Source organism: Platichthys flesus, chromosome 21 (assembly GCF_949316205.1).
Source record: "Platichthys flesus chromosome 21, fPlaFle2.1, whole genome shotgun sequence".
Taxonomy (NCBI): domain Eukaryota; kingdom Metazoa; phylum Chordata; class Actinopteri; order Pleuronectiformes; family Pleuronectidae; genus Platichthys; species Platichthys flesus.
The window spans coordinates 13974878-13999390 of NC_084965.1; the positions used below are offsets into that span (position 1 = coordinate 13974878).

The window sequence follows — 24513 nt, forward strand, 5'->3', positions numbered from 1 at the left end:
CCTATCTGGAGAGATTACACATACTGAGTCAGAATATTACTTAGACACTGTCCACGCCCACAGGATGTTGAAATGTCCACCTCCCTTTCCAGTAAAACTGAAGAACTCTTGCTATGTGCAGTTCAGCCGCATCCATGGAAATCACATCTGGCTGAAAGGCCGCTGTGTCTCACAACTGGGAGTAAATCCACACTTTGTTACAACATATGATCAATCCAAATCAGCTCGCTACGAGTGCAGTGTTATCCAATCGGTGCAATTCATATTCCTATCTTAGTGTATGCACATAACAACATACAGTAGCTTTTGGTGATTGAAATGTTGGGTTTTGTTTCCAATGTTACTAAAACAAACCACAGGTATTCAGATTTTAAACTTAAATTAAGCACCAATTCAGGAAAAAATCTGGAAATGGCATATTGACAACAAAGTTATTGGCACCTACAACTTTTCTACTAAGCAACTCAATAATTATATTGGTAGAATTAACGTAAAGGAAATTTGTATGTTAGCTGAAAGATATTTACTCCTAAGAACGGTTTTAGATTAAATGTATTGATTTCTGGAACAAGAAATAAATGTCTAGAAAGTTTTTCTTTTTTAAATAGTTGATTTCACACCCAGTACCCTGTGAACATGACAGAGCTTGAAATCTGAATCCACGCCTTTTTTCTTTCTCTGATGATAGGATATTTGATGAAAGGGTTGTTTGATGGTTAAGACTTGGATCTAGGGTTGAGAACTAGGTGAAGGTTAGGGTGAGGCATTTAGGTTCCTCATTAAACCAGGTCCAAGAGTATGTGTGTGTGTGTGTGTGTGTGTGTGTGTGTGTGTGTGTGTGTGTGTGTGTGTGTGTGTGCTGTACCTCTGACATCTGTGTGTGAGTATTGCCTTTGGCCCCCAGCATCAACATGGCCAGGGCTGAGGAGATGCTAAAAGGTGAGAAGAAGACATTTGCTGCCTTGTCCTTGTCACTCAGCTGTTTGAACAGATCCAGACAGAAGCTGGTGTTGGCCTTGGACAGAGGGGCTGGTGATGCCATTGTGTCTGACACAGAGAGAAGACGACAAAACATCAATCCCGGAATTGAAAGGAGACTCAATAAGTTGCACCCGACTAACAGTTGGACAAAATGCCGCCCCCCTGATTGTGTTAAACATGAGAAGAAAAAAGAATGTTACTCCAATCACTTCAACCGATGAAATGAAATACTTAATACTATATAAGTAGTTAAACACATCAAGAACTGGAATGGCAGTCAGAGAGTATGGATGAGTATGCTCAGCAAATTGCTCACATTAAACATAGGCAATGTATCCATTCTAATATAGTTGAAAGGAAAAAAACAAAAGATAAGACCATTAAAGGATATTATCTTTCCCAAAAAACGTCAAAATCAATGAGAATTTGAAAATGAAAAATAGATATTTACACACACAGGATAACTCTGGAACACAATCCAGATCTACAGCAAATTCCACCTGTTCATATGTTTTAGCACTCCACAGATGCTCTGCATTTTTTCCACTCCAAAAGTTAATGGGTTCTCCCTTGGCCCATACCCCACCCCTCCGCCAAGCTCTTTGCGTAATCCTACTCACATTCAGACAAACTGCAATGAAAACCTTATTGTGGAAATAATAAAAAGAGGAAATGTATTTTATTAAAATGAAAACAATACGATGTAATACAGAGAATAAAGATAAATATAATTAAATTGATGAAGATAAGGAATTTTAAATAGGTGAAGGAAGAAGTGAATAAATAAATGCCAGGCTCTCAAATTTACAGATGTGATGAGTCATAGGTGTGATGGTTCAGTAGCCCGAAGACCTGCTCAGAGAACTTGTCCCTGCACTGCCTGCCAGACAGTGATGTGGCGAACAGTTTGTTTGCAGCGTCGCCACGTATAGTCCATGCTGATCTTGCACTCCAACACATGGTAATGGTAAACGTTGTCTACGTCAGAGAGTCATGATGGTACCAACCTCAGTCTCTTTTATGAGTCACTCTGCATTTGTGTTTCAGACACAAATGCAGGGGAAATTATAAAAGTAAGAATCTTTCCTCCCACGCTTTTTATTGAGGATAATAAAGTGTTATAGAGATGGTGCTAAATTCGGCCTCTTCGTTTCATCTGCCAAATGTTAAATATATTTTAGTAATAAAATTTGATGTCCCTGCAGGGCCAAACTTTAGGATGCTTTTCCTCAGTGGAGTTTTCTCTTTCATCTCCAGCACATGAAATCCCTGTTCTCTCCTCGCCATTATTTTGTATCCCTTCACAGACAAATCATACGTGTTTTTACAATAAATATCACACAGATATCCACAATACCAGTCGTTAAGTCTAACAACTTTCCCGAATTAACTCTCTTATCTTTCTTATGGAAATCAACACACAATAAGACAAAATCCTGTATTTACTCACAGACACTGTTCTCCAAGTCACCAAGAGATCCGTAAGCTTTCAGTTACAGAAGCGAATGTTCTGTTTGAGTCAGCTCTCTGTCATGATACAGGCTGACACACCCAAACTCAAGGAGGTGGCTGCAGGCTGAGAACATGTCGAGAGAAATCACACCCATGGCCTTGTGCCAATGGGTTTGGTGTGGAGATGCCTCTGACATGAGCTGTCCCAGAACAAATGAAGTGATACAGAAAAGTATAATCAACAGCTGATCAAGCAGTACGGACACCATCAGGTCAAGCAGGCTCAGTAGAGATCCACTTTCTCAGTCAAATAAAACAAACAACACCTTAACTTTCACTTACTTTTACACAGACAGTGTGTCATGGTACTAGAGCAGGTACTTCCATCAAGGCCCAATAGTCCATTTAATTAAATCAAGCTCCACCTTAAAGTTAAAGATACCGGTCCCCAAACAATGCCTGATTCTTCTCATCATATCCAGGAATTATTCGATGGGAAATAAGTGAAAATGTCAAGAATGTGTAAAAATGATTCGTTAATCCAGTTCTACACCAAAATTTTAAAAGGCTTTTTCCTGACCGATGCAACCTATTATCAATAGCTTTCCTGGTAATTCGGCCTGTATTTTATGTGTAATCTGGCTTATACAAGCAAAACATAACTGAACCTGTGGAGAGTAGTATGGGGAGCTGAGAAAACAGAATTTTCCTCCGCTCTGTTGAGGAGCTTCACCGGACATGAGGGCATTGCCAGGGATCCTTCAGGGCCTCTCTACCAGCAGGAGGTTTCTCCCACTGGCTGGAAATGGACTTTGGAGTCACACACACATAGTAACTTTGATATTTATTATATGAATGAACAGTGTATTTACAGGTGAAAAATGAAAATAATGTGAGTTAACACAATAGTCCCTAAACTACCAAACCAAAGTGCTGGGGAAAGAGGCAATGAAGGGGGGGAGAAGAGAATCCAGAAGCCAGGTAACAGAACAATGAGTCCAGTGTGGGTGAATCCTGGTGAGCAGGGGAGAGTGATTGTGGAGGAGGGCGCTGGCTGAGCATGCCTGAACAGAGCAGGTGAGTATTGGTGATCCTATTTTGTGCTCTAGCAAAGAGATAGGGATCAAGGTGAAATCAGAAGTGTGGAGTGATTTTCGGGAGGAGCAGGCGGGGGTGGTCACTATCATCTAAAGCAAAAATACTGAGGGTAAAAAAGGTCAATCAGGGACATGGAAACATATTCCATCTTACTGATGGTAAACGGACCAAATCAAGCCAAATCTCCACAATCCCGACACATATGAGGCTGCACAGCCAAGCCATCTCAGTGTAAACGTTGGGTTGCATAATCCCATATACATTAAGACTCTAAATATTGAAACTCCTCTGTACATGTTTTGTTATTCTTAATATATTCTATTTAATTGTACTATTGTTTTATCTGTTTCTTTCAATGGTATGATGTGTGGGAACTATCAGCAAAATGCAAAATTATATTCATAATATTTTCATTCATGTATAAGAACTGAAACTAACAATAATTGCGTTTCTGAAAAAAAATAAATAATAAGCCATCCACTATGTTGCACAACCATGTTTCTGCTGTAGCCGCCATACTGGCTCTATAGAGGGCCATTCGTGTTTTGAGGTTACCTGGGTAACCCGGGCTGGGTTCTCCACCACGCTTGGAGAGGGAGGGATGATGGGAGAGGTAGTCTATATGTCACTTACTCCTACACACTGACTCATCAACAGACTGACTAGTGTATTGATGTCATATACTGTAGAGTGCTTTGAAACTGTGCTTATATGCTGACTATACGATCTATGAGTGCTACATGTTTGCCATCAGAAAAAAGATCAGTGGTTCAGATGCAACATGACTTAAACCTAAAAAATTACTATTATTAGTCATGTATTGTTTGGTCATTTCTGGCTCCGGTGAGGTGTATAAAGCTATGGCTGGAAGCGACTGCTATTTGAAGGTGAATTTGTTTTGTTTGTGTATACAGAGCGTTTGTGAGTTTTTTGTCGACTCAAAGATGTATCAGTTTATTTGGCTTAAGTATGAGAACAGGTTCTACAAGTTTTCTTGGTTTGAAATACTTACAGTAAGTTTGATAACAGAAGGATTAGAAAGGGCAGGTTTACACAGGATTCAGCCAACACTAGGGTTGCAAAATGCTGGGAATATTCAAAGCTCGAAACTTTCCATGGGAATTAACGGGAATATACGGGAATAAACTTGAAATTGTGTGGGTAATTTATACTAACTGTATTTACCTTGTCATATACAGACAAATATAAACATGTTGTTTGTCATAGGCTGATTTGAGCCCTGAGGAAACTTTGGGCACTTGACAATATGCTTCTGCAGCTTTGTGTCATTCTTAACATAGGTCTTTGCACAGTATTTGCAAATGTACACAGCCTTTCCTTCTACATTGGCTGGGGTGAAATGTCTCCACACATGAGATTGTGGAAGTTTTAGTTGGAGTCTGATGTTGCAATTACATCAAGTTTAAAGTTTATTTATGTCACTCCAGACGTATCTGCAAAACATACTGTGGAACAATTTCACATTTCTTAGGACACGTGTGCACATAGCAATGGTTAAAAGACAATTTTGAAAAAAGGAGCGGTTTTAAAGCCAAGGGCGATTCTCATAAAGGGCAAATATAACATAACCGATAATGCAATTTTTGTTTTAGGACTTTTACTTAATTATGAAGGATTTGGGTTCATGAAACACAAATTAAGACTTATACGGTATCTTTAAATTGTGGAGGCAAACCTGATTAAAATACATGTAAATAATATCAACAAAATATAACCAAAAATACAAGAAAGATAGAGAGAAGTTCAACAGTGGCTCAGAAGAAGAGCGGGTCGTATAAATAGAAGATCACCAGTTCAATCCTAGCCTCCCCCATTCGACATGCTGAGGTTTCCTTGGGCAAGACCCTACATTGAGATCCAAAGGCAGAGGTCTATACTTTATTTTATTTTATTTAAAATAAAAAAGTTATTTTAAATTAACATTGTCTTCTAATAGCTCTGATTATTGCTCCATTAAAAAAGTTATTATAGTAAATGTTAGCAGGTGTAGGGACCTAACCTCAGTTGTGCACCTTAAGTTATTTTTGCCTTTACTTTATTTATGCTGAACTTGAGGGGCACGTTGGTACTAAAGGAGTAAATGTACTCTACATATGTACTAATGCATTTACATTACTTCACTCGGAGCCGCATTAGGTGTATTACAGCGCCCCCGCCTGGTCGCTCCCAGGGACTGCCGCCGTTGCGCTGTGAATAGCAGCTGGCTAACATGAGCAGCACCGGGGAGGAGATGGCGCCGCGGACAAACTGCGACCGGACAATCACACGACAGTCTCCATGTGTAAACTGAACCCGTTTTATGAAGGGGAAGGATTTAGTTTTCCTACGGTAAGAGACAGTCCGTGTCAACACGCCTCGTGTCAGCTTCGCGGGCTCCGGGCTGTGTTAGCTAACGTGAGCGTGATGTGGTCTCTTGTAGCCCGGGGTCTGTCAGTGGGACAGAAGCCAAACTCCTCTCAGAAATGTGTCCTTTATGTATGAGCGTGTTTATCATTGGTCAAATACCTGAAAGAAAACACCGGAAAACATGTTACGAGCTGCTATGATTTCCTGCTCTCTTCGGCTGGAATATGATATAATTATCACCTGTTATTTGAACAATATTTGAGTTAGCCTACTTTGTTTGGGCTGGTGCGACTTGACGAGCAGCTGTAACCAGGAAGCTGTTTTGATTCTATATGTGTCTGTGAATTTAAACAGAAAGTGTTTAACTCCATGTGCAGTTTTTACTACAACACCTCCTCGTGAGCGCTGCTACTTCAAAGTCCCAGTGGTCGTCGCTGCCATTCGGAAAGCTAGGAGCCCTGACACTGATTATAACGTGACCTGTTGTTAACGAGGTTAGCTCTGCTCCTTAAAAACACCGTCCCTCTTTAAACCACCAGGCAGCCAGCGTCATGCTGGCTCTGGTCCCAGCTCTGGAGTCATGTGTTTCAGCAGCACGTAAATAGCAGTCTGAAGTAAGAGAGCTCTAATGATGTGTCACCTCCCTGTATTTACTCGGTCATCCTGTTTGTAATCACATGCGTCTTGTCCCATTCTAAAGCCCCATTCAGTCAGTGCTTGTCATCTGCAGTTTATTATCGTTTCATGCCCAGTCCTACAGAGGCAGGGTTTTTCCCTCAGCTCCACTGATGCTGAATTAATGTGCCCATGGTTGACAGGTAGCTCTCAGCCTCTTAGTCTGCGCAGGAATTGATTTCCGGCTCCAGTCTTCCATGAAAACTCAACACGCAGGTTCCTTTTCCTCCTTTTCCTCCTTATCAGTCCAAGCGTCGTGGTTCATACGTCCAGTCTTCACCAGCGTGGATGAGAAACTAAGCGAGAATTGACTCATTATTTCCAGATGGTCAAAAGCTTTTTACTTATTGGATTTTATACATAGTGTATGAATCCATAAATTATGAATGGCATATGGCTTGTGTCAATTATTCATCTGCCCTCACAGTCTGGAAGCAACAAATCCACTCATGTGAGGCCTCAGTTAACCGTAATACTAATTTTCCGTCTGTGCAATTCCAATATCGTATTAATGCCATCCTATTCACATTATATATTGTAATGCTATTGGCTATATTGCCCTGTTCTAATATTTGTTCAGTTATTTATTACTTTTTATAGATGTTTCTATTTTTACCATCTCCTTTGCTGCTGTAACATGGCAAAGTTCCCCATAATTAGACTGATCTCATTTAATAATGATTGTGAATTGTATGTATGTTTTTGGGGAACTTCAGTCTATTTAATTTTAAATAGAAGTAAATGGAAGTAGAGCTCTAATTTTTCTTTTTTGCAGGATGTTAAGAGTCAACCCCCCAGGGAGAGCTGCACTGCTTCACTCCATCATCACGCATCAAAGCTGAAGCAAAGCAAGGTCAGTGTCTGTGTGGAAACACCTATTTGACGACTGCGGTGGCGGGGCAGGAGTGCAGATCTTAGGAAGATGGCCTCGCCCTTTGTGCCCGTCCCTGTGCCCATGAACAGAGGCTTGTCAGGTGGTAGAACCAAGCTAAGACGGCCACAGCGAGCTTCGTCACTAGGCAGCGTCTCCAGCTGTTTGGAAGACCCCGGAAAAGGATTGGGTTCCCAGCGCCAATCCCGCTGCATTGACCGGGGTGGCCGCAGCCAGACGCCACCGCCCCTCCAGAGCTCTATGACACGGACCAGGATTAATGGGACTCTGGAGACCTCTGTAGAGTTCTCCAGTTGCCCCCGCTCCATATCCGATCCAGCTGGGAGCCAGCAAGACGAAGAGAGACCCATCACCCCAACTGTGCTGGGGTATGAAGTCATGGAGGAGAGAGCCAAGTTCACGGTATGAAACCAGATAAATCTGTTTAGGTGGTTTCAAAACAGTCTTTTGGAGCTTGTGTTGTTACATTATATGACACATGTGATTTCAGATTAAAAGCTAGGTCATTTAGCATATAAAGACCTGCAGGTTGGCAGAATGTGAACACATCTATCTGTCTGCCTAGAGCTATAGTGACAATAGGACACTTTGTCAACTGGGATTGACAAGCACTCTCACGATGCATATTAGAGATAAAAAGCCAAATTTTCTTAGCACACATGCTTTTGTTATTTGGATACAAACGACTCATTTTCAAACACTTCGCAGAAGCACAAAGGCCCAAGTAAATTAGCACTTTCAGTTATTGTCATCTATGTTAGAGAAGGGGAGAAAGAAAAACATTTAAACTGTATTACAACATGTCAGTGAAGACATTAAATACTCCTAATTTATCGATTTAGCAAAGGAGACAATATGACTTTACTCGGTTAACTCTTAATGATATTAGTGTGCTGTTTTTTGTGAAAAATGAGCTTTGCATTTGTCCCAAGTTAAGTTGGTAGAGAAGAGTTTCTCTCAAGTCTATCAGTTTGTGTGATTGTGTTGTCTTTTTCCCTACTGTAGGTTTACAAGGTCCTGGTCAGGAAGACTCCAGATGAGAGCTGGGTTGTTTTTAGAAGGTACGCAGACTTCTCCCGGATCAACGATAAGGTATGACCCGAGCGTGTTCGTCTCTACATATAGAGAATTTGATTGTGTGATGAATTTGTGGGCATATCCTGATTCCAAGACTGTCTATATAGTTCAGTTTTGTGATCATCCATCCACATTTGTTTTTGGCTGTCAGCTCTTTGTTTTCAGCATTGCTTTCTTTTGTTTTTGGCTGAACTGTGGAAGTGATTAAGGCCAGACAAAGAAGCCTACTGTTTCCAAACAGGATTGAGCCTAGTCAGGGAATGGGTATCTCGTGGTTTTGGGACAGTTTTGCTGTAGATTATTGGAGGGACTTATATTGCACCATGGGATGATACAATTTGGGGAGACATAGCCGACAGCAAAAGAGATCATTGTAAGAGAGCAGCTACAAACAGACCGAAGAGATCTGTCTTGGCCTGCAGACTCTAGACTAAATATATCAAGGCAATGCTTTTCCTGCACAGTGTCCACAGTTGTAGGCAGTTAATTGAACCCTATTTTGGGTTAGTTTATCATGATAGAAACCGCCAAGACTGCAATATCAGTAACTCCACAGCATTATTGTATGCAATAAAATTTGTTCACAAATGTTTTGATTGCTGACACCCTAAATCCAAGATAGCTGAAGAATGGGAGCCGTCCACAAAATGCAACAAAAAAGAAACAATATATGTAACAGATTGTTTTTTAACAAAATTTTGAACAAAAGAAACTATCAAAATATATTCTAGCCTCTTGTTTCTCACAATTCATGCATGAAAGGGTGGATCACATTCCCGCACAATAATCTAAGGCAAGGAGAATGGAAACCAGGGTACACCCTACATTCAGCAAGGAGATATATGGCACAGAGAGGGCGTGGACATCCTTTCCTCCATTCCTGTGGCTTTTCCACAATGGCAGCTGTCATCTCTGACCGCTTGGAATTGTTGAAATCTCAGGTGCAATTATCATCCTGAGAGCACACAAGCACAAATATCTGCAAGCTATACAATGTTATAATATTAAGAAATATTGCGAAAAAGCTATTTAGTAAGTTATGCTGCATGTGAAGTAATAGACACGCCAGACATGCACATGTAATTGAGATAAATGAAAGCATGGATGCATATCATGGTCCATATATTATTAAGTTGTCCGTACGCAGTTCGTGTGGCTGGCACTAAACAATGAGCTTATAGAAATTTGGAGCTCACCAAACATTGCTCTACTGTTAAATTCAAAACAATTCAAGGTACACACATGCATACAGTAAACAGACGTCAAGGCCAACACAGTATCTCCAAAAGCTGATCTTCTGTCAGAATTCCATTTATTTTTTTATCTGAATACTTATATAATACTAATATTTTAAATTACCAAGCATTTCATTTCTTGAAAGTTTGCATCTTCCTCATGGGTTGTAAGTTGTTAAGGTGACTGTAGGTACTGTTGGCTCCAGCAGTGGCAGTCAGTGCAGGACAATCAACAGACTTCTGTTACAAGATGGGTACACAGCGGCTCAAAAAGACTCTTGGCAATTTCTTGAAATGTAAACAATAATAACTAATAGTGACTATATACAGAAAACATTAAGCTGATAATCCTAAATAAACAGCTTTTTTTTAATTATCATGTTTAACACAGGAATTTGCTATTAAAAATAATATAGCGTGTTCCTTAATAAAGAACAGCAGCTCTAGTCATTTTGCTTTAGGTCCTCTGTAATGGGATAGTGAGTAAGTTTTCGTCTGCACCAAAAAAAGTATCCCAGCAGGGATTATATCATTACAAACAGTCAGTTTCACTAAAATCGGAATTCTGACACATTCGAGAAATTGTAAACCTCATGCAGCCCAATTTTTTTTATGTCAGACCCCTACCCTTGAGTAGCTGTGGGGGAGACTAGGGTAAAGGTTTCCCCTGTCAGATTCTTTTCAGAATGAGGCTCGAGGTGATACAAGAGTTATCAGCAGAGGCAGTGTGTGTTTTCACTCAGGTCTCTGACTGTGGGAACAGTTTATACAGTTAACTGCAGGGAGTCCAAGAATCATAGACTCTAATTGCCATATAATTATTTAAACATGAAATGTATCTATGAATGTAAGATCCAACTCTAATGATTGATTACTGTTTGTCCTGTATAATTCACTCAAAGCAGCACCTTTTTGTAATTGGCTACTGTCTATATTCATAAATTTGAAGGGAAAGCGCCTTTTCTTATTGTTTTTAATGAGATACCCCTTGTAGCCAAACTTAGATATTGTATATTTGAAGAACCAACTGGCTGATATTAATTATTAACTGTTAACATCGTATGTCAGTTCTCGCCCTATGAGGTGATATGTGGTTTAGAATATGGGCCACACAAATAAAATTGTATCTATTGATTGATAACTATGGTGTACTGAGCCATAAGACCAACATGCAACAAATAAACTACACTGGGGCATGTTCTTGCCTCATTTATGGATGATGGAGCAATCTTGAAAAGAATATGTAAATAAATGCTGGAAGCCTTATGTAACAGACCTGGTTGAACAAAGTATTTTATATGTGGAGAACTGAATGTCAGTGTTGGTTTATGTCCAGACATGCAATTGAGAACGTATAATCTCTTGGGGGGGGGGGGGAGCAGTTTGATGAAAGGCATCGGAAACATGGGGAAACAACATTGAGGCAGCTGGAACCAAGTGTGACATGGTCATGAATGTAAAGTGGCCCCTTTCAGGAAGTACAGGGGATGGCCTGAACACAGAGTCAACAACTTGTAGAGCAATGATAAAGTCACGATTAGACTATGGATGTTTATGTTATGGAAACACTCTCAAGAGATAAGACGCAGTACTTTTAGAAATGGGAGAAAAGCGATCGGAATTTGACGATCAGAACTGTTAATGTGGTACATGAAGGGGAGGACTCAGTACAACAAGTTCTGGTTAGGAGAGGTAGGGTGGCCCCTATAATCCAGTTATACCACCCTGGATCTCGCCCACTCCAGATATAGACTTCATGTCTCACAAACAGTATGGTAGAAGTGCCTGTGGAGACATAGTTGAGGAAAGACAAACAGTACACACAAGACCCATAGAGTGTCAAATGACGATTTAGCTGGATTTAGGTTCAGCTTCGGTTCTAATGACGCGTGATATGAGCCCAGTCAGACCTGCTGGTGGAGCTGTTGATCACGTTCTCTGGGAATGAGAAGGCTGAAGGTGCAGTGATCTCTCTTCATCAACATCTGTTTTGCAGAAAGATGGGAAAATGTGAAGAAGAAGCAGCGACACAACCTTTTCTCTTACAAAATAGTGTTAACAAAGTTAGTTGTTATTTAGGGGGAGAGAGACTGTGACAAGACAGACTTGGACGCTGGGCTGGTATGGGGTTTCGGCAGAGATGGGTAAACACGTAGATGGAAGATTGTTGGAGCAGGTAATACAGAAGTGTGTGGAAGTGCTTCAGGGAGCAGCAGCACCACTGACAATTTCTGCATTGACTTTCTGTCACTAACTCAACTTAAGCGTTATGTTAATAGCAACATTTCACTGAATTGTATTCTGTTACTGTAGCTGCTTTAACTATATGATGATCATGTGATACTCACTCTGCGTGTGTGTGTGTGTGCGCTGCCAGCTGAAGGAGATGTTTCCAGGCTTCCGGCTCTCGCTCCCTCCTAAGCGGTGGTTCAAAGACAACTATGACAGTGACTTCCTGGAGGACAGACTGTTGGGACTACAGGCCTTCCTGCAAAACCTGGTTGCACATAAAGACATTTCCAACAGGTATGTGACGTGATGCAGTGACTACAGTGTTAAAATGGCTTCGTTTAGCATTTTCTTGAAAACCATGAACCTGTTCAAAGCTGGTATTAATGTCTGTCCTGTGTGATTCGATCAGAAGTAGTCAGCGCTAAGTAAAGATCCGAATGCACATAAATGCATCCTTAATCGTCCTGAGATCTGATCACTCAAACCCCATTGAGAGGTGGTTTTGGATGCATGTGGACACATTCTTTTAAACGCAAATCTGTCCTGGGCCAAATTTGAAGTACAGCCTTCTTAGCTGTGGTCACCACCACAATTTCAACACTGATCACCACATAATGATTGATGCTTTTCTAAAATTGTCATAATCTTTCTTTACAGCAGGGTTGCACGAGTTTCATTCACACGCCTCCTCGCTCCTCTTGCTCGCTCTCTCGTGCCAACACACAGACACATGCCATTTTCAGTCAAGTCGGGAGAATTGGGTCTGGAGTTTACCCAGAGTTCGCCTTTTTACACATGCCCAAATGCAGCTGAGGTTCTCTGTCGAGACGCGTTCACAACAGCAACAAATCCTCTCTATTATTCAGGTGAGAGGTGGAGCAGCCGGGGGCAGCAGGCGTCGGCTCTTATCCCCACAAACTCTCTTAGACATCTTCATCGATGTCTTCTACGTTTTGTATGACACCGCTTTTTCACTTGTTTTATTTTAGTTTCTTTCATTTTTGCGTCTGTTGCGTGTTAGAAAGTGGGGCTGTGGCTGAGGGGTTAGAGCGGTTAAGCAAAAGGTCGGTGGATCGAATCCAGGCTCATGCAGAAGTGTGTTTGGGCATGATGCTGAACCCTGAATGGTCCCTCATAGTTCTTGAATGCACTAATTGGAAGTCGCTTTGGATTAAAAGCATCAGCCAAATGACAACTAATTCAATGCAATTTAGAAGCCTCATCACTTGCGGTGAATCCAGAAGGGATTCCCAATTAAGTACATGTTTATATCTACAGCTGAAACTATGGAAGGATTTCTCCCAGTGCTGCGGATTGGGGGACAGAGCTGTGCAGCAACTCCTACAATGAAGCAATATTGTAATTCATAAAGTTTGCAAGCTTAGATCTTAATATGAAAAGTGGTTAAAAAAAACCTTTGCATTGTGAATCTGTGGCAGGACAAATTTGTCTATGGCCGGCTGCTACAGTTTTAATTAATAAATGTCAACACTGTAACACCATTATTTCCTCTTGACAGCATGGCAGTGAGAGAATTCCTATGCCTGGATGACCCACCAGGACCCTTTGACAGTTTGGAGGAGAGCAGGGTGAGTGTGTTCATAATGTAGTGGACATTTCTCATGTCCTATTTCTCGTTTATACTATACTGGAAACATTAACATCCACCTGGTATGTGAGCTTTCCTCCCCAACCCATTAGTTGTTATCTTCACAGAAACATCCATTTTTGTTATCATTGCTGAGCAAGGCCAGACTTGGATGGACCACAGGACAATTGTGTAATTCCTGAGAAACCTGGTTCAGTTGGTACAGACTGGGGTGTACCTCACCTCTGTGCATAGGGTTAGACATAAATCGAATTCACCTGCATTTGCAACTGAATAATGTCAAAAGGTTGGTGACATTGTAACAATGTTGTCCACAACAAAAAAGTTACATGATTTCACATTGGTCACTCTCTGAGCTCATCAGTGATGTGCTCTCTTTATAAGCAGACTTTCTGGGCCTAGAACCTAAAAGTATTGGTTGGAATGATGCAGAGGTTCAATATAATTATGATAAACATAAGCAAATTATTACAGAACTCCTTATTTTTCTCCGATTCACAATTTCACTGTGGTCGTTTTAAATGACAAACTGCCGGTGTTTCAACATATCAGCGTTCATGAATTTACCGGCTGTCGGTTTGTGTGCTGAATGACGTTTTTCTGGACTTGACAAAGATATTTTGTGAGAGAAGAACCTCCACTCCGCAGAGTTTCTTCAGTCTCACCAAATCCAACAGAGTTAGGCATATTCTTCCTGTTGAATCGTGTCAGGTCGCTGTCTAAGTTGGCATTATCCCAACTGAACTTAAATTCATATCATATGAGTAATTTATGCCTTAAAACTCTATATAAGCTCATAAAACCACACCGTGATACACTTGGCCACACAAGATCATGTCCCAAAAAAATAGATTCAAACTGTACTAAAGACAGAAATAATTAGACCTTGTGCACTTTTTCTATTTAAATCAAATAATTTTGCTTGTCAATGTCTCCTCATATCCCATTATTCAGGAAAAACACATTTTTTAATACATTTTCATGGGCCCCTTAAAGTTCTTAATGCGCTCCTAAATCTTTCAACTTGCACATGCTCTTGGGGGGTGGAGGAGACATTAAGCAATGAACTTGGTTGGCTTTCACCTCACTGCACATGTAAAGGATGTATGGCCATGTATGTTACTGCTCCTCCTTTACACTATTTAGCCACTAAAGAACATCACCCATTTGACATGAGATGGGTATCACTTCTGAGAACTGACTATGGTTGTGTCTATAGTGGGAAAGAGTTATGGAAGTTTTCTGGAAGCTGGTGAAAGGAGAACTCAGGCAGCAGCTGATGTCTTATGCAGAAGAGTTTAATGTAGACTTGTAGGCGGAACAATATACAAACGCTAACAGAGTAACATGAGAAATTGTCAATCCCCAAGTCTGAAGATGTCTCACACAGCATCCCAGTATATCTTCCTCTACTTGCGTCAGGATTATAACAGCACATCAATGAATGGTTAGAATTGCTGTCACTCTCTGTAACATGGAGGTGTTCGTATCCTATTGGATAGTTAAGCCTCAAACTAAAATTCTTAAAGCACATTGTGTCCTTACGTCTTGCCAGTGGTGTAATACGCAAAAGAGTTGACGTTCGATAGTTGTAGTTGGTTCCTCTCTGTCTGGCGAATCTGAATTAGATATGAAAGTCCCTAACCATAGACACTACAATGTACTGTTGGTTGGTCCTTTTCTATAACCTGAACTTTGGTATTGCTTGGAGGGAAGGGAGAATGAGTGATATAAGACAGGCCTCGCTCTCTAAATGGTGTACAGATTCATAAGATACATACTATACAGTGGGAGTTACAGTAATGTGTGAGGATGGTCAAACATTTCTCAACAGAAGGAAACTTAAAAAAAAGACTTGGTTCTCACGGAATTCTTGTTTTCTCTTCAGGATATTAACTACATCTAAATACTATCAGGGTCAAATATTTCTGTCTTTAGTATAGCCCAGCTCGATTTATTCATTTTCCGACCGTGTCCTGTGGTTCTTGAAACAACCACATTGATTTCCATTGCTTTCGCATACTCTCATATTTTATGCTGCTAAATATGAATTATCACATGCAACATTTTAATTTTATAAAAAGATTTTGGGTTGAAAAAAAAACATATATATCCCTCAGCCGTTTTGGAACTCTAGAGAATGTCAATCACTCACAGTTTTTTCAAAAGGAGTCATTATGTAGCTGGAAGAAAAAATTACACCATTCAACACAATATTTGTGCTCATGTATCATATCCCCACTGTAAAAAAGATTCAGAATGATCCCAAGTAAAGATTTTACAGGGATATGAATTGGAGCTCATTCAATACACCAGATGATGAATATGTCTGTACTTGTCCCCTCTAGCTGCCCTTGCAAAAACCACCAACTTGATTTAACCGGGACATACTCCAGAAAAATGAACGTGCAGACTGTCCTTAGGCTTACTTAACGACCCACAGTTCTAAATAAGTATTGCTGTCTGTTCCAGCTTTCCTTTATTGCCTTTCATGTTTGCTCTCAACCATTTGCTTCTACTGTCCACAAACATCTAATGTGTTTTTCCTTTTGTTTTTCCTTCCATCCAGGCGTTCTGTGAGACTCTGGAGGAGAGCAACTATCGTCTTCAGAAGGAGCTGGTGGAAAAGCAGAGGGAAATCACCTCCCTGAAGAAGAGGCTGGAGGAGAGGGAGCAGGCCATCCAGCTACTGGAGAAACACATCAAGTCAGTAGATACACATCAATAGAGGATGACACCATGAATATTGATGAGACTCACGTGCAGGTCACATCTGTTTCACACCATGCTCTGCATCGCAAGCAGGACAAATGATGAGTTGTTGCAGTCCACACACGTCCTTAGATCTGAAATAACATGGAATGTTATGTCTAAGTCAATATGAACCACCAGTATTTCTGCATGTCCTTGTCCTAGTGGCGACTGTGTGAGTCCAGAATCTCCGTTTGGACTCTCCGCTCAGGGCAGCGAGAGCAGTGCAGATGCAGAGGTTGAGTCGTCCGCTGCAGAGGCTGATCAGGATATGACTGGCGACACTGGGTAAAGAAAACCACACGCAAACACAGCCCAAGGAGAATATCCAGCGACAAACACCACACATAGAGAACACAATCAGTCACACATCCTGTGACAAAAAAATCTCACATAGTTTCAGGTTCAATTAATTGGTAAAAGTTAAGTATTTAACCTTTCAGATAAATCTCATTAGACCTAGTGTTTACCTCTCTTTTACCTTTTTTACACCAAAATTACATGGTGTATATAAATCTGGGTAAACCTTCTAAAAAAGGGACTATTAAAGGCCACCATGAATATTTTACAAGCACAGACCAGATCAAGTGATCACCCCCCACCTCTCATCACTAAGTCCGCTACCTCCCCAAATACAATCAAATTCCATGGAAAACACTGCAAACGTTCATTTTCTAATGCTTTTAGGAATCGAGTCCAGGGAAGAGGGCGAGGTTAATTGGTGAGTGTGTCATGCTGCACATAAATTATCTTAAGGAGACCTTTGCTTCCTGCTGTCAGTTTAACAGTCTGTCTACACCAGCGTTTTAGGCCTTTTCTTTTAGCTGTCTGTCTTTCCAGTGACCCAATAACGGCTCATGTCTCACTCGTGTTTAAGGCAGATAAACCTGACATTGACCTGAAGCATTTTCAAAAGTACAGCGATTTTGATGATACAGAGCCAAGTCTCTAATAGCTGCATGCTCACATGGTCCGTTCAATACAGTGCATATTTCTACAGTGTTAATATTATCTTAAGGTTTATACAGGCTAAAAATGAGTCGAACCTTCCCGGCCACATGCACACACATGCGTGTGTACGGTACCTTCAACGGACTCAAGCAGACTCTTTTTACAAGATTATTGAAGGAAAAATAATTATCACTTAACATGCGTGAAGAGGTTTAACAAAATGAAAGCTCGGAGGCTGAAATGTGCCTCAGGTTCTGAGCTGTGGAGATGAAATCAGTGGCTTTAATACAGAGTTCAGCTTCTCTGTAACAGGGGCACATGTTGCTGGTTGTGAAATACAAAGAAAACAAAGGCTTCAATGTTATGTTTATGTTCAAGTTCAACTATAGTGAGAGAGGGTCCCTGTAGACTGTGAATGAAAACTATAGCTTATGTTTCATTCTTTACAGCTTTTGCTGTTTGTTTACTGTGAAAATTTACATATTAGTTTTAATTTTTTGTGTGGATATAATATAATGTTGAAAAGGACACATTTATGTCTTATACATACAATACATGCTTAAAAGTAACATTGAAATCTCACAAACATCGGCTTTGTTTTAAAACACTCTAATGACTTGGCATCTTGAATACCCTGACTTTGACTCCTCATACATTACATACTGCTATATATTATGTAAATTATATCTGTACAGGGATGCTGTGTGAGACATCTTGAGACTTGGGGATGACAATTGCTCATGTTACTGTGTTAGCATTTGCATATTATTCCATCTTCTGGTCTCCTTGATGCATCAAGTCTACATTATATAGACTTCTGCTTGATTATTGGCAGTTGGCAAATCAGCACAGTGGTACATTACCAAAACCAAGTAGACTGAAGTTGTAACACTCCATTCATGTTTTTTATTAGTCGCTATGTTAAAGTGTGTGACACTTAGTTGTTAGATTCATAAATACAACGCTGCTCGTGTAGCTGCCGAGATGCCTCATCAATAGTCTGGCTGATACTCCTGCAACAACGCAATGTCATGTGATATGATGATTCGCATCATGCACAAGATAGATTCAAGACTCACAGTAGAGTGGGATACCTGACCAGTTTGAGCAAACTGGGCTTAATCAGGAGGCGGGGCCTAAATGTGTTCCAATCTGTGAATTAAAAAAAACAAAAAGTACTATGGAGGAATTACTTGAATACCCAAAGCAGGAAGTGGCAGCCAACAGAAAATGACTCCCACTCACCCTCCTGGTCTCAATTCTGCCATACAATTAAACATGGAGTGTGAACCATACAAAAATAAACGTTAAAAAATGCTAAACATATTTTGGTCCTTCAATTTTCTCTCAGTGACGGTCACCCAACAGCTAAAAACATCAGGTAGAGGATGAGTTGATTTTACATCCACAGCAAGTTAACATAGCAAGTCAGAGCAGATTGAAAAACCTGGAGGCTTCCAACTGAAATACTTTCACATATACAAATATAAAGCAGGAAGAAATAAAGAGCCTGTCTCTGCTGAAGGCCTGATCTATTGGGACTTGACATAAATAAGACCAGGACTAACTGAGTCTTTATGGTACTGAACTTTACTGAGGGGTCCTGTGCAGGGTGGGCCTCTCCTGCCTCTTCTAACTATGATGGGGGAATTATTTCTATTCCTTAAGCATGAGTGACAGTGGAAAAGTATTAAAATGCATGACAGGTTCACTACAGCAGGAAGTGTAATAACGTCTACTAATCAGTACCACTGGTCCTGTTCTTAGTCATTGCCGTGCTGTTTTTGATTTGCTCCTCATCTTTTTTTTTTGCATTTACACAGCATAAGATTAAGAATTTGTTGATCAATAGTTTCCAGTTGACAGTGAAGATTCCACCTCTTATCAAAGAGGTGCACCTGGCTCTGTTGCACATAAAAGCAAAGTGCTGTCATTGAGCGTGCCCCGCTGGCAGCTGCAGATTCAATTAAAGTCTGTGGGAAACACCACATTTCCTTTTGATGAAGTGGTAACCAACTACCAGCCTCCTTTTATGCTCTGTGGTGACTTATTATTCCTTACAGACTTCACAGCTTCTCATTCCCATTTTGATACAGACAGCAAAGTGACAGATGCATAAAAGTTACGTTGTAATTTCTTGATGGCTGTTTCTACCATCCATGACTGTGTTTCTCCACATGATGCCAAGATATCAGTGATCACAGCATTTGATCCTATTACTGGACTTTGAATGGGATCATATCTTTCTCGAAGAAGAAGAAGAAGAAGAAGAAGAAATGCATCACCGAAATGCTTTTTTTAATCGATTTCAGGCCCAAATCCAGGCCTTATGGGACTGTACACTTCTCTTTATAAACACATCAGTCTTTGTCCTTTAAAAATGTTTAATTGCTTTGCATGTTTATGATTTGAGTGAAAAGATTATTATTATTATTATTAAAGTAGTCACAGCTGGTAGTTTTCTTCTGAAAAAAACCTCCCCTTCCCTTCTTGTGTTTCTTTACCCTCATATTTCACAGCAGTGCTACTCCAATCTGAAAAAAAAACGAGCCCCGAAACATGTGAGGTACTTACATACCAGCTCAGCAGGCGATCCCTATTGCATGCTGAATTTTCTTGACTTCCTTCTGTGCAGTCACATGCATCCCACTGTTAACCGCTTAACTTTAATGGAGGTTTATTATTTTAACACTCAGGTTGCCAAAGAGTAAGTTTATATCATTTTCAAGTCTGAGTTAATACAATGTTCACATGCCGTATGTGCCGTCATTCTGGCTACACTAGCTGTACAGATGGCATGTGGGTTTTGTACTTAAGATTTACTTGTTACTCGTTTGGAGATCTTGCAGTCAGGATGTTCACCGATGTTGGGGAGAGGTCACTTTCGGTGCTCATAATTCAGGTAAACTACTAACGTGCCATATAAACCTTTAAAAGGGCGTCGAAGGTGTTTAACACCAGAGGCTTAGGAGTTATTTAAAAGAACAGAATTCCAGGCCACCACATTTAAATTGATGGCTACGTGTCACAACATCTGGTCAAAAACAAGACCACCTAGTGTTATTTCCACTCTTACTCGTGAAAGATCTGAAAATGATTTGTCCCCAACTGAGGTGTGTATTCATTGTACTTCAATGTTCTGTGCTCTGTTTCTTTTTATCTGTGCCACTCTGCTCCCCTACATCGTATGTGACTGACACATTGTGTTAGTGTCTCTCCTTCACATGGTGGCGTGTGCTCACCACACTCAGCAAGCACTTTATTAGAAAACATCTGACTTATACTAGGCAGTACATCAAACAGCCTCAGTTCTTCGTGGCATCCATTCCACCTAATGTACGGGAATTGGAGATTCATGATGTCATTATCTCTGCAGATATGTCTTCTGCAAATTCACACTGCCAACTCCCTGTTCTACCACATTCCAAAGGTGTTCTATGGGAATCCCATATGGTGACTAGGGAGGACAGCATGTCCATGAAGCATGGAGCATGGAGCATTAGCTGTAGATGAACAGTAACCTTCATAAGACAGACCGTGACATTCAAACCATGATTGACTGGTGTTAAGGGGCCAATAGTTTGCAAAGAAAAAATCCTAGACTATAACACCAGCAGTTAGCCTGTATTGTTAACACAAGGCAGGTTTAGTCTAAGGGTTCAAGTTAATGTCACCCGATCATCTGTAGCCTGAGCAGAACTCAAGTTTCACCATACTCATGTTTGAACAAAAATATTTTGGTTCGGCTCCTGAAACCTCAGTCCCAAATTTGAACACCATCCATTATGAGGCATTCTTCATTACAATGGTTTCGCTGGTTCACTTTGTCAAAATTTATTTTCTGTCATAACATTGTCATGTTAGATGTAAACATTAAGTAAGGCCCCCGGCCACCATCTGCAGGATTTTATGCATTGGACTTCTGCCACATGATTGGCTGATTGGGCAGTTGCATGAATAAACAGGTGTAAAGGTGAATTTAATAAAGTGCTCAGTGAGTGTACGTGGGTGTCGTAGGTTGTTGGATCACAAGTTTTCCTGTTTCCTCTTCTCATCCCTTGTGGTTTTTAATAATAAAAACTTAGAATTGCATCCCAGCTAATCAATACTTGTGTGGATCCCCGGTACTGTGTACGATATATTATGTGTTTTTGTTAAATTTGTGGATGTAAACTGCCGAATGAGATGGAAGAGAGTCACAGAAGAAAACTTGTGTTCCTGCTGTGTTTTCCAGTGTACTCAAGTCTGTAACTTGCTGGTGTTAATAACACATGTTAATGCCTCTTTCTACATGGATGCTTCACAAGTCAGGCTGTAGGCATCTGTTCTTTGCTTCTCACATCTTCCTGGATTCTGTCTGTCTTTATGTTATCTGAGGTGTACAGTTATCACATTGCAGTGAGTTAATGTGTCTCTCCCTCTCTCCAGTGGCAGATGTGAGGTCCAGCTGGTGAGATCCTCTGCCTGTTGGTGCAGGCCATCACTCAGCACCTCTCCTCCGGTCATCCAGGTCACCCAGCTCCACCAGCAGAAGCTGGAGCATTGAGGCCGACGCTGGTTTCTTCCCCCTTTTTATTTTAAATTCCTAGTTAGTTTTTTTTCTGTCCTATCTTCAAGCTTCATGTTCCAACCTCCCTTTCCCACCTTTCAGATTAGAACTGCGGTTTCACATTTCAGCTGGATCTGAGACAGCCTTTCCATCTAAATCTGTGTCTAGGATTAAAAGGGAAAAAGGATTTCTACTGATACAGCCTGCTCCCATAATATACTTTATCTGGCACCTAGAGAAGACTTCGTTCCGAAGACCTTGTACAACGTGTTACAGGAATTATGTTTGAAATTACATGGTCCTACTCCTTCAATGTTAATATTGTCTTTAACTGTTGGAGGATTTCTCCATACTCCCACTGTGTCCAAAATTTGACTCACACCACTGAATGGTCTGATGACTTTTACAACTGTGACAATCTACAGAAACCCTGAACCCTCATTTCATCAGTTTCTGCAGACGTGCTTTGCCTTAATGGCGACCAGAGGCCCTTGTGTCTAACCAGTGAAACGACATATGGCCATGTGGCTGCAGGAGAAAGACAGTCTGGATGAATGTAACATCTCAGAAGTGCTAGTAACCAGGTGGGTATCACGGAGGATTGACCGCTTTCTGTTTGCTGATACTTCCATGTCTATGTGTTTTACTGCCAGCAGTTGTCCTTGATGTAGACAGACCTTTCTTATTTTTTCAGTTTCAATCAAACTCCTAGAAGTCGACGTTCCCTCATATTATTAGTGCCAATGCGTCATTTGTCCTGTGAGACTCCATAACACGATGTCCCGAGAGAAAGCCAACGAAATGTGGCCCATTGTTTCTTTTCGAGGAATGTAATGGCCAATGTGTACATTAATCAAGTCATTTCCCATTCGCTCATGGCTCATGCATGCGTCTGTACATTACCCTAATGGTTTGCTTCTAGGCGCTGATTATGCCCCTTGAGTGCTTGAACATTTACAACACTAAACCTCTTCTGGCGCCTTATCTGTTAACAGAGTGGGAGTGTGCCAGGACTCGTTTCAGGTTCCTCGGGCTCTAATGTGACACATTTGCAAAATACACTTTTTTTAATCTTACCCCTGCTCGATTTTCTCCTTGCTTTATTTGCTTAAGGCTTTCAGATATCTACCTCTAAAATATCTGCCTCCACCCCTCGGCAGCAACTTCATTCTTCTTAATCAGGCTAATTAACAGATGGCTCTCAGTGGAATTTGCATTCAAAAGCAATTCCACTGAGTAGCCATCGGTGTGACGGCAGAAGTTTCAGAGCCAGCTTCATAAAAATCCACTTGCACATTGTAAAACTAGCACTGTCTGCAAGGCAAGATCCCCAAAGAGTACCAGAGCAAGTCTTTTTTTTTGGGGGGGGTGGGGGGGAATGTACCCATAAAGAGACTTGGAAACGCAGAAGAAACTTACAGTGCTGCTAGTTTACCTGAAATAATCCAACTGGGAGAAACGCAAGCGGGAACAAGGATATTTAGAGCCGGGCCTGTCAGTTTGGTTTAACAACACAGCCTTGGGTTTGAAGACATGGAGGCCATTGAACCGGTATTTTATAAAAAAAAAAGAACCGTGACGCAACTGGCAAATAAACATTGAGACGTGTTGCCACTGAATCAGTACTGAAGACTGTTACCACACCTACATCATCCACAGAAGCCATATTCTCAGATGCAAATAATTTTTGAGGATTCAAATAATTTTGCTTAATGTGTGCCGAATAGTTGCTGCGTTTTTTTTTTCTTTTCCTGCTCTGTCTTTTGAGGATGATTATTGAAGTGTATTATAATCACAGCTGATGTTGAATTATCTCAAGGCCTCGATCAGGTCATGTGATGCACTTTATGGATGAATGGTGATGCATGATCGCTAGGATATGTTTTTAGAACTCAATCTTTATTTCGAGACAGAAAAGTGCCTTTTCTCACTGAGTCTGTCTCCATTTCCAACGGAGCTCTGTGAATAGGTGATTTAATGAATATGACGTTTTGTTCATGTTTTTCTTTATTAATTCTATTCAGACATTATAATGTTAAGTGCCTTCGGTATCTTTCACTTGTTTTTTGCTTTGTGCGATTAGCTTTATAGATTTGTGTCGGACATGAAATGTGTTAAAATGTTAAAAATATTGTTTTAAATGACACCCGTATGTATAAGTCATGAAATAACATGGAGTCTAGGTTCACATATACACCCATAGTTGCATTATAAAAAGATTTATACAAAGAACATTTGGTATCACTATAAATAGCCCTGGATTTAACAGGATAAGTCATAGACAAATCTGGTTTGATGTGGAAACTGTAAATACACTGTTACACATGCTTTAACGGAGAGACATTTTCACATGCAATTAAAAAAGATGATGTATTACACATGTACGTGTCTTATTGCCTTATGTTTGAAATCTGCTTTCATTCAGTCAGATGACATCAGAAGTCAAAGCGTAAGTGGAATAAATTGACGGGGGTGGTGCAGGTACAGAGGCTCATTCTAGTGTCACGCTGTCGAATTTTATTTAATTTGGACATTTCAATATTAATAGACGTTGAGTACATATGCAACCATTACTCCGTAGCAGCCAGTGGTGCTGGGCCGTGTGCCTTCACCCTGTGGACTGAGTTAAACATGTATTTTTCAT

At 40.6% G+C, this 24513-nt stretch overlaps 2 protein-coding genes across 5 annotated transcripts in view; one reads left to right on the top strand and one right to left on the bottom strand.

Annotated features, from left to right (window-relative positions):
• The window catches only part of LOC133933070 (uncharacterized), a gene marked incomplete in the record, with an annotated part of 15013 nt that extends 12497 nt beyond the window's left edge, over positions 1 to 2516 (bottom strand). The window contains 2 exon segments of the mRNA XM_062380022.1: positions 866 to 1047; positions 2432 to 2516. Coding sequence (XP_062236006.1) covers positions 866 to 1042 — 177 coding nt within the window.
• A 3222-nt stretch (positions 2517 to 5738) lies between these two features.
• snx16 (sorting nexin 16) lies at positions 5739 to 24253 on the top strand. Of its 4 annotated transcripts, none has more exons than XM_062379583.1 (9): positions 5739 to 5880; positions 7349 to 7867; positions 8471 to 8557; positions 12155 to 12303; positions 13529 to 13598; positions 16188 to 16324; positions 16535 to 16657; positions 19840 to 19886; positions 21749 to 24253. In XM_062379583.1, the coding sequence occupies exons 2-8, from the start codon at positions 7496 to 7498 to the stop codon at positions 19856 to 19858; spliced, it is 957 nt and encodes a 318-aa protein (XP_062235567.1). In that variant the 5' UTR covers positions 5739 to 5880; positions 7349 to 7495; the 3' UTR covers positions 19859 to 19886; positions 21749 to 24253. The 4 variants fall into 4 exon arrangements, with proteins under 4 accessions (XP_062235567.1, XP_062235569.1, XP_062235568.1 ...); XM_062379585.1 differs by having other exon boundaries at positions 19843 to 19886; XM_062379584.1 differs by having other exon boundaries at positions 19840 to 19881; positions 21749 to 21862.
• Positions 24254 to 24513: the final 260 nt, after the last annotated feature.